The sequence below is a fragment of the Hyalella azteca genome, unplaced genomic scaffold (genome assembly GCF_000764305.2).
Source record: "Hyalella azteca isolate HAZT.00-mixed unplaced genomic scaffold, Hazt_2.0.2 contig4679, whole genome shotgun sequence".
NCBI classification, from domain to species: domain Eukaryota; kingdom Metazoa; phylum Arthropoda; class Malacostraca; order Amphipoda; family Hyalellidae; genus Hyalella; species Hyalella azteca.
The window spans coordinates 22,282-36,435 of NW_025934890.1; the positions used below are offsets into that span (position 1 = coordinate 22,282).

Genomic DNA, 14,154 nt, shown 5'->3' on the forward strand with positions numbered 1-14,154 from the left:
CAAACCAGTTTGTGGACTAAAAAATTAGGATATGAACTAGGAAGTTGGGTGTTCAATGTGACGGAGATGACTTCAATGCTAGTCGTATGACCCAATGTTTCAACGTGAAGTTTACATGGTGTCCGTTCAAGGCTACCTAAGTTATGGTTGAACTATATAAGGTTGACCCGAGAAGTTCCGTCTTTCAGTTCAGCTTTCTTGTTACGTCAAGTAGATCGAGAAACGTAAACAAACCCGTCATTCCCATGACGAATTGGTTGACTGGTTTTTATCACATTTCGGTGATTGGTCAATGCCCATGACGTCACTGAGATCAGTGACGTCGCAGGCGAACAATACGCTACATCCGCAAAGATGGGCTTCTGGTGGGTCAACCTTATACTAGTTCAACCATGACCTAAGTTATGCGCTTTATGCTAGATCAAGAACGGTATCTCAACTTATCAGCTGTCCTACAGTGATGAATTCGGTGCTCTGCTTCGGTGTTTTCGCTTGCCCTTCATTAAGTTGCTCGCCTGATTACCTCTGGCAGATCACCTTGAATTAGTATAATAGTTTAGGCGCTGAAGGATAGGCTAAGTTTATCCGGTCTGACTGTCTCCTATTCTTATAATTTTTCGTGACTTGTTTTCAGGAGATCTAAAAAATGTTTTTTTTTACCGAATCTTTTCTAACTTGACGTTGGAATGATAAGTAGTGTCCAATCGTCTTGCTTTTGGCAAATTACTGTATTAGTTCCTAGGGACAGAGTGAGTTAAAGTGGTCTTAGACCATCAAAGTAGACTGAAAGACACAGCGAAGCTCTTGTGGATACTATATTTATGTTACGGACCGTTAGCAAACCTCAACTTCAGCCAGCAAACGTGTTGCTTGGAAGGCTGGGTGGTGCCTGCCTTATCGGTGCTGAAGGCATTGCATAGAACCGCTAGTGTGATGTCACTGAAGGTGACCTACGCCGTCAATGTAACGGCTAAGATAGATGACGAAATAGGTAGGTCGGTGCCAGTCTGGCGGAGAGTAGCGACTGATTTTACCATGTACGTGAGGTGATGGAATTGCATGGCTTAACATATACCTCTGCATAACGTTGTCTAGGCCCGTTCTTGAACGTGTTCAACGATGTCAGCGGTGAGTTAGAAGTGTTTTCGCATGAATGAGTTAGTAGCACAGCAGGGTTTAAATATTTTTGCCCTACGGAACCATGTGGCAAAGCTCATTTAGCATTTATTCTTCACAAGCAAACAGTATTCTTCACAAGACTGGAATATTCACTAAGTTGAAGCTGAATGACGTGTAGCGGTAATTTGATCACGCCGAATAATCGTATCATCAGCGTTTTCGGTTCGCTTCTATCATGTGTCACGCTTGATTACCTCTGAAGGTCTTTTATTCACCCAGTTGAATGCGTATACCGTTTGAAGATGATTTGACCGTGTTTTATTATCGTCTAAAATCGACTTTATAATGTCATTTTCTTGCAACAGAGGTGCGTCCACATGGTCCCGCTTGAAAGGGTGAAGGCTGTCTTACCTGGACATGTCATTATATCCCTCAATAAAGGAATACAGAAAGGATTAGAGCTTTTATGCATGTACCTGGCTTTTTTATACAAAATTTGATTCCCGGGTGGCGGAGATTTGAGGGTGTCTAAACGTTAGGTGCTAGATGCGCCTTTTTACGGCCGAATCGCCGATTGACCCTTTTCCAATTGAGTTGGCATTAATAAATGCATGTTAGACTTGAATTTATTGTGATATATGAATACGACAAATCCTAACAATTGTATTGTTGCGAAGCAAATCAAAATTATCAACTAGTGACCATTCTTTGCTTTGTTTATGAGTTAATTTGGCCGTTTTTCCTTTACACCGGCGGATATTGTATCGTCCCGCTGACGTCTAACAGCTGTTTACTAGCTGTGTAACATAATTTCGTTTCCCAACCGCAACGCCTGAACGCTAAACGCTGGGTATTTAGTGTTGTTTTTCGTTTATTGGAGTGTCGTACCTCTATTGTACTGTCAGGACAAATAATAATATCTACCGTGGTTGCCTAGCCATATTTTTGTGAGTATTGCTGTTGCTATTGAATAGAAGTGTTAATGAGTATATTTAATTATTCTAAAGTTAGGATAGAAAAAAAGTTGGAGGCTCCTTTATTTACGGTTTACTTACACTCGCAACAGTGCTAGGCCTATACCACCGTCAATGTCACTAAAGTTGCCACGCTACAACCTAGGTATGGGGAAAAGGAAATATTGTTTAAAATGGACCCAAAACAAACATTTTGTTATCATGAAAAATACTGCAGGTACAACGGGCCTCATCCCGTTGTGGTTGTACAGTATTTTTTATGATGAACGGGGTAATAAGGGACGGTTTTAACTTTTAAGCATTTTTAAAATAATTTCTTACCATGAAACATTTCATAAACAAGTTTGGGCTTATTTTAAAAACTTTTGCATGGGCTATTGTATGGCATTTTCAAAAAAAATTACATAGCTATGCTATCACCTATTTGTAAGGTGCTAGGCCTATTGCCCACTGCCAGATTACCAGTTACAAAATACCTAAGTGTCCCTAATTATTAATTAAGTACCCAGCGTACCCCTGGCCCTGGGAATGGGGTAATCTGGGTATTCTGGGACACTTGAAATAAAACTTAATTTTAAAACATTTGAAGCTTGCAGAGTGTTGAGTGTACATACTTCTTTGCACTACTAACACTCAGTAACAGTACTCTCACTTACCTACTCTGATACTGAGTGATAGCCTCTTCTTCCTTTCATCCTTTGTAGTGTAGATGATGACGATGTAGGTAGATGCAGAATAAATGACTGTCTGTTATTTTTTATTGTTTTTCCTTTGTTGATTACAGGATTGGAATTTTCTACTTGTTTCTGAAATATTGCAGCTCCAATGTGACAAATTTTTAATACAATTGGAATCTCACAAACCAATCCTACACTTTTGTTAATAAGGTTTCATTGAAGACCAGAGAATTTGTTTTATTTGCAATTTTCTTATTAGTTTTTTCAATATATTGAACAATATTTTTAGTTTGAACTGGCAAATCAAAAATCAGGTTACCGATGGACATTTTTATTTTGTTAACGACGTTTCGAATGTTTCTATCATTCATTATCAAGTTAAAAGGCGCATTGAGTGATGAAATTAGCGTCGACATAAGTACAAAGTCAAGTAAATAGGATACTACTCAAAAATCAAAATTGTTAGGAATAATTACAAAATCACAAAATAATTTAGAATCAAAGCACCGAAAATTACTCTGAAAACAGTCTCAAGGTTCTGACAAATCCAGTAGTTTGAAGGTTGATGGCTGGGGTCCTATCCTTAATGATGAGGGCTTCAGCTATCATGAGTCGGTTGGCGTCGGGGCATCTCATGACAATGCTGGTGCATTCTTCCAGCACCGTACGAGTGATGGTCTCGTTGTGGGCTTCCATCAGGTGGTTCTTTGGTCCACCAGACTGAAGGTGGCACGTGAGACATCGGCTTAATGTCGTAGTTGTGAGCCCGATGTAGTCCATATTGGGGAGAAGTCTACAACCTCCTCTATTGCAAGAAAATTTATAGACTACATTGGTCTCTTGGAAAACTCCTGTTTTTTTGCAGGGGTTATTGTTCATTACAAGATTCTGTATTTTCTTGTTTTTGTAATAAATCAGTAGTTTAATTTTATTATTAGTTACGTTCACGATGTTGTTGTGAACGATAGAATGAAGGATACGTTCATCTGCTTAATAATGAAACCTGCTTGAAAGAAGAAATTCTGCCAACCTATACTAATTTTGTTAATAATTAGATAAAAGGTAATTCATCTGGTGGAAATCTTGTGGTTCCAGAAATGGCGCCTGTGGCAGGCACGGGAAAGCTCTAGTTGTGGCCCTAAAGGTGGATGTTTTCCACGCTTGTGTTGATAATTGATATGATATTACCTTATCATATTCATACTCATATATTACCAGCACCATATTATTTATGTAATATTACCGTATCCACACATGCCATTGAGCATTGACAACAACTTTGTCCACAAAGCAAGTAAATGTAGTATTTTTCGACTTCCTTTATACTACATAGATAGGAAAAATGTTGATGTTTACGCCACTATTTTTAGTTTTGCAATATTCCAATTAGTTCCGCTACTACAACAGTTTTACGACGTGTTGGAGGCCTGTCCCGAGTAGCCCCGCTTGTCCGGAGTAGCCCCGGTTGACGGTATTATGTTTGCTACAGACCTTAGCTGAGGTAGGTACTCTTCCAAAATCTCACTTTTCACATTTTTTCAGGAATTTTTTGCTTGCTTGCTTTGTTGGAGGTGTAGAGGTGGTCTCAGTCAGGCCAACTGTCACACCTGGACATGGCATTACTTAATGTTTTTCCAATACTGATTTTTCCAACCACTTATAGGTTTAATTAGCTCATAGGAGCACTGCAACTATATCATGGTTTTTGTTGATCTTCTTGGTCATGATGATTCAATGTATGGTTTTTCAGATAACCATCAATTGTTTGTGGAATTGCAGTTTTTCTATGTTTTCAAGCGGTCTTATTCCTCTTCATAGTATTTCCCATTAGCTGATGCTTGATTGAAGTGCTGATGTTGTTTTCCTTTTGTTTCAGCTGATCCAGGTGGGTTGGTTCCTCTTCAAAGTGTCTCCAAGGAATTTTTTAGAAGTAGTAAATGTATGATTTCTTAACTTGCTTTATGCTACTACATAGATAGGAAAAAGGTTGAAATTTATGCCACTATTTTTAGTTTTGCAATATTCTAATTAGTTTAGTTGCTGCAACATTTCTACAAAATGTCAGAGGACTGTCTTCTCCGTCCCTTATTGCCCCGTTTGATGGTAGTGAATTCTCTTGACCCACTTAAAATGGTGCATAATTACAAGCCCAGTTCTGTAAGCTTACATATACAGAAGAAATGCTATATGACTGCTGATATGAAGCTTGCAATAATCTAGGTCATTGTCAATGCTTGATGGCATGCCCATGGATATGGTAATATCACATCAATACAACTGTAATGTATGGATATGGTCATATCAATAAAGGAAAATATGTACCAAACACAGAAATGTCAATAATTCTACATATACATCATCTGCAAAAGAAGAGGTAGACTTCACAGTACTGTTAGTATTGGATGAGTACACTCTGCTTGCTTCAAATGTCTTATAATTAAGTTTTAGTTCAAGTACCGTAAAATGGGGTTACTTTGACCGGCAGGGTAACTTTGACAACTTTTTGTTTTTTTAACAAAAACCCCCAAAACTCAAAAACGATTTGACATAGAAAAATTTTGTCAATGGCCATCAAAGGCCTAATACTGAGGCTACATAACACAATAGAAAGATTTAAAAAGTTTGCATATCTAATAGGTTAAAAAATTAAAAATGTGACCCACGAAAAAGAGCTATTATTTAAAGCCTGTCAGAGTACCCCCTCCAATTTTTTTATTTTTTGGTTAAATAACTCCAGGTTTTGATGCATTGTAGTAGAACTCTTCTAGTTACATATGCAAATGACAAATTTTAGGAAAGTGTCATAGTTTGCAAATGGGGGGCGCCGCCCCCAAATGGGGTAACTTAGACCACCTAATGTCAGCCCTGACGGGGTAACATAGACCGGCTTGGAAGTTAATATAAAATTACCATATATAACATATTTTATGTTTGACAGCCTATTTATGTTTTTTCTTTATGTTTCAGACTCTACAGAGTCTTATATATGGTAATTTTAACTTAATTTCCAAGCCAGTCAATATTACCCCATCAGGGCTGCCATTAGGTAGTCACATTTCCCTCATTATGGGGCGGCGCCCCCCATTTGCAAACTATGACACTTTCCTCAAGTTTGTCATTTGCATATGTAACTAGAAGAGTTCTACTACAATGCACCAAAACCTGGAGTTATTTGGAGTTATTTTACCAAAAAATATAATTGATTTTACCACCCGGTCTAAGTTACCCCAAGAGCTGGGGTAACAAAGACCATCACTTTTTTTGAAATTACATAAAGACTATGAGAGGCAGGAGCCAGCAATTTATGGTGAGTAAAGCTAGAGTATAGACCTGTATTTTGCATGTTTCAATTTAAGTTTAACTTATCTAGTAAAAAATGGCATTGTTTCAAAATAAAAAAGTGGTCAAAGTTACCCCATTTTATGGTAACCAAGTATCCTGAATTACCCCATTCCCAGGGGAAATTTGGGATGCTTTTCTTAATTTCATCTGACACATTATAAATAGCATTTCGAATTTTTGGGAGATGACATACAATAGCCCTCGCAAATGCCTTTGAAATGAGCCCAAACTTGTTTATTAAATGTTTCATGGTTAGAAGTTATTAACACAAAACTCTCGGAATCATCCGTCATTATATACTCCATTTGACAGCAGTATTTCACATTTTTATTCAGAACCTGAGATTAGTGAGAGTTCACATGAAAGCCTCTGAAACACTTTAAATTAAGTTTATTATGGAATAAAAGTTTTCACATGATTACATAATTGCATAATTTCTTTGCATTTATGAGTGCATCAGTATAACAACTGTGATATTAAGTAATATTAAATAGAAATCACAATGTGCTGGGTAAACTATGTGATAGCTAACTATTATAACAGTAAGTGTCCGTAACTGAAGCAGTTTTGCAAGTAGAGTAGAAAATGATAATGCTTTGCCTGTACCTTTCAATTTAATAGCTGTTTTATGTCCAGTGACAATCTAAATAGCAAGACTATGAAAAAGACATTGAATTTTCATAAATGTCAAATTGAGTTGTTCACTAACCTATTGTTCATCATATCCATGCATGTTCTGATGCTGGTATCAAATGACATTGTCTTAATATGATGGCACTAGATTATAGGTAGCTTTGTTCCTGAGTATCCCTAACCTATGGAATGGTATTTTTACATCCAAGAATTACTGGTCTCACACTCGCACTCGTATTAATATATTTAGTTTATCTTTATCAATCATATGCATGATAAATGGACAGATGCCTACAGATACTGATTAGCTTTATTGACAAAGATATATTGTATTGTTCATGCAATAACTGAGCACATCTGGAAGATTTCCTTATTTTTATTAGGTAAGGAATGTAGCTAACCTTGTAGCCATACTATTTACTTATGTGATAGGTGCTACTTGTTTATTTCTGTTAAGGACCCAACATCCAAGGACATCATGGCTATTGCCATCTGCTACTTATGTGATAGAATGTTGAATTATACCGTACCTGAAAATTACATCCTGCACAATTAAGTTGATAGTTTTGATTCCATTACTTTTGTATCATTGCTGGACTATAAAGAGAAAGAAACTAATGGGGATTAGGTTCTATAGTAATGGGAACAAAGATTGAGAGAAATTGAACTTATTTTGGAAAATTAGAAGAATGATGATTATCTGGAAAGCTGAAGGGTTTGGTTCTAAAGTAACAACTGCCCCTGCAACATCAAAGCTATGCTCTATCAACTGATGCTGCCTTAAAAGTCAAGAGTTAATAAGTTGATGGAATTACACATGAAACCATTACCAGGATTAAACATTTGAAGCATATGAATCAGTGCAAATTTGTAGTGTTTTAATTTTTTGGCTGAATTAAAGGAGGTAATAATTGCATTTTATATTAGGTACATAAAATTCAAATAATACATTAAAAACCAGTTCAATTGTGATGCAGCTAAATAAGTCTGAAAATGCCCTGAATAGGATAGTATTATAGTATTGGCATTGTGGATTGGACTAAATTGTGCCTTTAGCTGCTTCTAGGTATTGTAGAATTTACCAGTTGGCAGATTTCTACCATAGATTTTTCACTGCAAGAGTCACAGACAGTAAACGTTTTGGTTATAAATATTTCAATTAAATCGTAAATTGAATTTACCTGAATTAATGCCTGTCAGGCTTCTTCATGCTACTTCAACATGGTTATTGAATTGAAAAAAAATAAGGATTCCCTTGTGTCGTTAAGGCTATGAATTTCATCTCATTTATAAGTGTTAATATTGTATAGGCTGAGAGAAGCACCGTGTGGCCGTGATGAGCAGCACTGCAGCCTCTGCCAACACCAAGAGGGGGTCTGTGGGCAGCTCAGGCAAGCGCAAGTCTGGAAGCTCCAAGTTTGAGCTCTCAGACGAGCAGAAGAATGACATAAAGGAAGCCTTCAATCTCTTTGATCCTACTAAAGCTGGTCAGTGAATGATTGTTCTGAATTAGGCCTCTTTATAAATTATTTTGGTTAGTTTATTCCAGTTCTGATTTACAAGACTAAGAAGTCAATCATAATTAATTGTTATTCAAGGTCTTCTGTATCATATGTTATATAGTCTTAAGACACTCATCTTTTTAGACATGGCTTGTTATGACAACAGTTCTTGCATGTGAATGCCTATTTTGTTTTCATTGTAGGCATATGTTTTAAAGTACTGATATTATATACCACTCATTTCTCAGTTCTAATTGTGGTATAATTTCTTAACCACTTTTCAATTTCCTAAATATTGGGAAAATCCTATGCACACACAAATTTTGGGAGCTCTCATGCCCAATAATATATATTATTCATGAACTATTTTGTCGATACAATGAGAAAGTAAATTGTTGCATTCCATTACAACTCACTTGATTTTAATTTTCCAGGAAGTATTCCAACCAAAGAACTGAAAGTGGCAATTCGCGCCTTGGGCTTTGAGCCTAAGAAGGAAGAGATCAAGAAGATGATTGCTGAGGTGGACCGAGATAGCACAGGATTGATCAAGTTTGATGATTTCCTCCACCTCATGACCATTAAAATGGCCGAGAAAGATGTTAAGGAAGAAATACAAAAAGCATTTAAACTGTTTGACTGTGACAGTACTGGTAAAATTTCTCTAGAAAATCTGAAGCAGGTCGCTGAGACGCTTGGTGAAAACTTATCTCATGAAGAATTGCAGGAAATGATTGAAGAAGCTGACTGTGATGGTGATAATCAAGTTAGTGAGGAAGAATTCCTGAAAATAATGAAAAAGACCAGTTTATATTGAGTGAAACTTTCTCACGAGTCACTTGTAGATCTCAAGTTCAATTGAAGTTTTACACTCGTATGTGAGCGAAAAGAATACCTATATATACCGGTTTATAAATATTTTTTGGGTATTAGTATGACTTTTCTTAATTAATATTCATGAAGACTTATTTTACGTGGGAAAACTTGACCAATATTTTAGGGGACTTTTTGCTCTGTTCTGGTAAACTTTCAACCTTGGACAAAGTTGTTGTGTAGCAATAACTTGAGTTACGAAGTGAACTGTTTTATGCTTGATTTATCTCTTGAGTGTGCCTCAACATCTCAGTGGTGCATTTTTTGTTTCTTTACAGAAAATTAGACTTTGAATTAAAATACCAACATTGTGAAAAAGTAGGAACACATAGAGTTTAATCATTCGTGTTTTCTAGGTCTCTATTATACTTAATTTTTTCATTCATGTTGTCAAGAGCGTCTCGATCCTATTCCCATAAACACTCACGTTTTAATTTATATGTGACTCTGAAATTCAAATTGAGAATTCACAAGTCCAACGAGCATATTACTGATGAATATCACTGTACATTGTGGCCAAACCTCCTATTTCGTAAATAGCTATTTACCTAGTTTGTTGTAGTTATCGAAGGCCTCGTTAGAAGATGGATGGACATGCTGAAAACGAGCCTTCAACGCATGCGTGCAAGAGCTCTGCACCCCCAGATGGTAATAAGGTAGCATTCGGAGATGAAAGGCCAGCTCCTCGGCCCTCAGGTGCAGAGGCAGCAGGAGTCTTCGGCTCTCATTTGATGTCGACCCCGCTGTCGGGCCTGCCGTCTGGGTCCCTAATGCACCACTTGGTTGCCCTTAGGAAAAAACAGTATCTTCTGAACCGCCATCAATCGTCTGGTGGATCTCCAGATAATGTAGCTATTCCTTCTCCCGTTGGACCGTGCAACGTCGCGGCCAAATTTGCTACGTCCACGCCCGCAGCACCGCCCTTTGAGAGCCGTGCTTCCAAGTGTGTTCGTCAAGCAGATGCCATCAGATATCCTCTGGCAGAGCTTACGGGAAATATTGCAGGTGTTGCTCACAGTTCCGACGATGAGTCCACCGCGAAACCCTCTAATGTGCCCAAGAAATCATGTCTGATTAATGAAATGGATGAAAATTCGCTACCCAATTGGATGGATATCACTACTGAGACTTCTGGATCGTATGATCCTGGTGCTTATAAGAGTCCCAAAGAGTTTTCTTCAAATAAATATAATCAGTATTCGACAGATGAGACCTTAGGAAGTCATACTAATCAAAAACCGACCTCCGTACGTTCTGTAGAGGAACAGCTGCCTGAACCTGGTCCCCGTGGGGGTTTGAATACGGATTCTTCTCTTCTCTACCTACGAGATCAAGAACGTCCTCTGTCTTCTACCAATAAGTCTTTTGAAGAGCTTGTGTCGGAGAAACTGAAAGAAAATTCGTTGGATGTCAGCATCTCGGACACTTCTCGGCCCAAAAGAAAATTCTTGAAGAGAGGTTCAGGAATGTCAAGATTTCGCAGTCCTAATAATATTGTGAGAGAGTCTTCTGAAACCACGAATGAACCGACAGCAGCGGCCAAACCTAAATTTTCTTTTTTGAAAAAAGGGACTGGGACTCGCAGGTATAACGTTAAACCGTTGAAAATTAAGAAAAAACATGGAACTAATATGTCAACGCCAATTAGTGAGAACCTTCTACTTGACGATCTTGCATCAAATTTCAGAAAGCAGTCCATGGCTGTTCATGAATTTCAGTTGTCAAATGATGGCGCATTAGAATTCATGAGTCCGATACGGTACGCTCATCGACGCGAGTCAGAAGAACTAAAGGCGTTCGAAGCTCTCGAAGAACTGGCCGAGCACTCGAGCTTCTGTTCGAACGCTTCAGTGGTGACCAACTTGCTCCGTCGTGACGTGGATGGCGGCAATGCTTCCACACCCGTCGCCTCGCCTTCAAATTACCGACGTTTAGCCGACATTCGCGCTTGCAACGATGCGTTCTGTCCAGATTCTCCTCATCCTCATAAAGCGGACCTTCTCCTTAAAAATCTTGATTCAGAAAAGAGAGTAATGTGTGATGACGGCGCTAAGGCTAGAAAATCCGTACAGTTTTGTGAACAGGGAGCGCAAATTCTAGAATTTTCCGCTGACGACGACGCAGTTAGTGAAGTGCCCACTACTTCTGATGCTTCTGAAGTATTTAATGTATCTGACTTGGAGATCTTGAATAAAATGAGCGCTGATGGGAAAATACCAGCTTCAATGTTCACCGTCGAAAAAGTTGATGATTCTCATGGTCGGGGAGAGCGCAATGATGCCCCGTTAACCGTTCACCATGAAGTGCTGCAGTTCTCACCGCCAAGAATTCCTCGTAACAGCGCATCGTTCCCAGTGTGGGAAGCATTTGGCAAGAATCGCAAGCAAACAAGCCGTCCGAACACCGACGTTAATTACGAAAAGGCGGGCCGCGTTAAACCCGCGGATGATGGGCGCTGCGGCAAAGCGGCGTCGAGGAACGTGCCAGAAGCGACGAGTCTGCTGACGCCTCCAGGGGCTGGACTCAGGAAAGAAGAGTCAGACTTGGAGGCCCATAAAGTGTTGCTCGTGTCCAAAGTCCATGAACTCGAAAATGAAATAAAAACATTCCAAACTGAAAACGCCGCTCTGGCAAAACTTCGTGCTACCGTCACCCGTGAAAGAGAAGTTTTTGAAAAGGAAAAACGATTATTTGAAGAAACTTTCGAGCGAGAGAGGAAGTATATGGAAGAGCAGTTTGAAGTGGAGAGGAATCGACTGTGGAAAGAGAAATGTGCCTTGGAATTGAGTAAAAAATCTGAACCGAAGACGACAAACAATGTTCTTGAAATCATAAATTTAAAGGAAGAAATTTTAATGTTGAAAAATGAGATGGAGCGCCGCGAATCATTGAATAATTTTAATGTCAATAAATTGAAAAATAAGCTAAAGGAATTAACGGCGGAAAAGAAAGACTTTGAAGCCAAAGTGCAGAAAATATCTTCTCTTGAGAAAGAGAACTTGTCTTTAAAGCATCAATTAGACCGTGTTAAGCTCTCGTCTCGAATTGGTTACGAGCGACTCGCTACTAAATCAAAGCCTAAGAATCCCAATGTCGCTCCATCAGTTCCTGTTATTGGACGTCCTAGCTGCTCTTCTGCCTCTAATCTTCGCAAGGACTTACTGAAGAAATCTGTCTCGCCTTCTAACCACGTCCCACTAAAAACCGTATCTTTTGATGAGAAATTGCTGGAAAACATCGCCCCTGCTGAACAGCGATCTCTTGATTCCTATCTATCTAATTCGAGTGAACGGACTAACACCTCGAGCACTCACAATGGCATCCTTCGTTCTGTTTCCTCGCTTGATTGTTCGGAAGAAAATTTGAGTGATGGATCCAAAGTAATTACTTACGCCAACGGCAACAAGAAAACAATCCTGCCATCTGGCTGCGTGACCATGGAATATTATAACGGTGATCGCAAAGAGACGTATCGAGATCGCATCGTGTACTTCTACCAAGACACCGGGACCAAACAAACGACATATTTGGACGGCTCCGAAGAACTTGAATTTCCGAACGGTCAGATGGAAATAAAACGGGCCGACACCTCAATTGAAATTACTTATCCCGACAAAAGCAAGACCGTAAAGCTGCCTGACGGCACTGAGGTTCATCACAACTCAGACGGCACTACGATCACTTCGACGCCTTCGGGTGAAAAGGTCTTCAATTTTGTGAGCGGGCAGCGTGAGATCCACGGACCTGGCTTTAAGCGACGTGAATATCCTGATGGTACCGCTAAAGTCATCTACGACGACGGAAGCAGCGAGACAAATTACCCTAATGGACGTATCCGAGTTAAAGATAAACACGGCAATGTTATTTCAGATACAAAACTTGGGCTTGATCTCAAAGTTGGACAAGTGGTCCAGACTACAGTCACTACCTCATACTGAATAATGAAATCAATCATGCGATAAGAGACGCACTTTTTCCAATGGCGTGGCTCGTCGTTAATCATCCGTGTTCATTATTATATGCAGCGCTTGTAGAAACGCATAGATTTCAATTGTACATTTTATTTAACAACCACTTTCTTACTGGGAATTTGTCTGAGCAGCCAAGGAGATCAAGTTTCTTATTTCATTGCATGGATTTTTACTCGCCATTTACTTTTTTTATCTATCGTAGAAGCTTCTTGACCTCAATTTTGTTGGCAACGCAGAGAGAGCTAAAAAGTATTGTATTATTACGTTGTAATTTCATCACCATGGTTGATTATTTTAGTTGACAAGTTCATTTAAGAAACGTATTTACTTTGACTTAGTTCTAGCTCTACTCCTTTATATTTGCTGAAGGTCTCCAATATCATAAAATCCCAGCTAAAAAAAGTTATGTTTTGTGCGTAATGTTTCTGGCTAAATCTGAATTTCAGTCGAATCGTTCCTTCTGTTCACAAACGTCATTATTCCTGTTCACCAAAGTACCCGGTCGAGCTGAAAAACAAACGGCGCAATATATTCGATTTATCGGTATAATTTTTTTTAGAATCTCATTTATTTTGTTAGGCATTGCTGGTAATATGTGATGTAATCAGTTGGTTTTGATTACACCGTGTTTGGTTTTTAGATTTCCAAATATTTTTCACTGGACTTGACTTTTTCTCCATTCGTTCACCAACGCTGAGGAAGCGCTAACTCATGTTTACTCGTACTGTAAAGAACTACATGTTCAGTGGCACGTTATCAATGTATTTATCCTGCTATCTTTCTCATATCCTATATTAGCAGGATAAATTTTCCTCTACATCTTAAGTTTAACGCTAATAAACCGCCATCTTCTTTTAAGAATGATGCAAGTAATAGTTGTTGCGATGTTTAAAGCGAGGCCGGCTAGTCTTGCACTTCTAGTATTACCTATTTTTTTTTTTATTTCTGGAGGTTGCGCAATATTTTTTTTGCATTCCTATTCTTAACTATTACCTTATTCTTATTATTCGTAGAAGAACAAAAATGTTATACTTGAGCTAATAAATTGTAATACATGTCACCG

General features: G+C 38.6%; 2 protein-coding genes across 2 annotated transcripts; both read left to right on the plus strand.

Annotated features, from left to right (window-relative positions):
- The first annotated feature begins 272 nt into the window (after window positions 1–272).
- On the plus strand, window positions 273–9,080 carry LOC108683449 (caltractin). The gene is made up of 3 exons (XM_047880145.1): window positions 273–2,066; window positions 8,056–8,232; window positions 8,682–9,080. Exons 2-3 carry the CDS (start codon window positions 8,082–8,084, stop codon window positions 9,062–9,064), a joined length of 534 nt encoding a protein of 177 aa, XP_047736101.1. The 5' UTR covers window positions 273–2,066; window positions 8,056–8,081; the 3' UTR covers window positions 9,065–9,080.
- Window positions 9,081–9,704: 624 nt separating this feature from the next.
- Window positions 9,705–14,149, plus strand: LOC108683448. The gene has a single exon (XM_018172760.2). The coding sequence runs from the start codon at window positions 9,705–9,707 to the stop codon at window positions 13,056–13,058; it is 3,354 nt and encodes a 1,117-aa protein (XP_018028249.1). The 3' UTR covers window positions 13,059–14,149.
- The last annotated feature ends 5 nt before the right edge of the window (window positions 14,150–14,154 follow it).

Bases quoted from the DNA above. Each gene is read 5' to 3' on its own strand.
- LOC108683449 (XM_047880145.1), top strand. From the start codon at position 8,082: ATGAGCAGCACTGCAGCCTCTGCCAACACCAAGAGGGGGTCTGTGGGC. The intron at 8,233-8,681 runs GTCAGTGAATGA...TTAATTTTCCAG, and splicing joins CTTTGATCCTACTAAAGCTG to GAAGTATTCCAACCAAAGAA.
- LOC108683448 (XM_018172760.2), top strand. From the start codon at position 9,705: ATGGATGGACATGCTGAAAACGAGCCTTCAACGCATGCGTGCAAGAGC.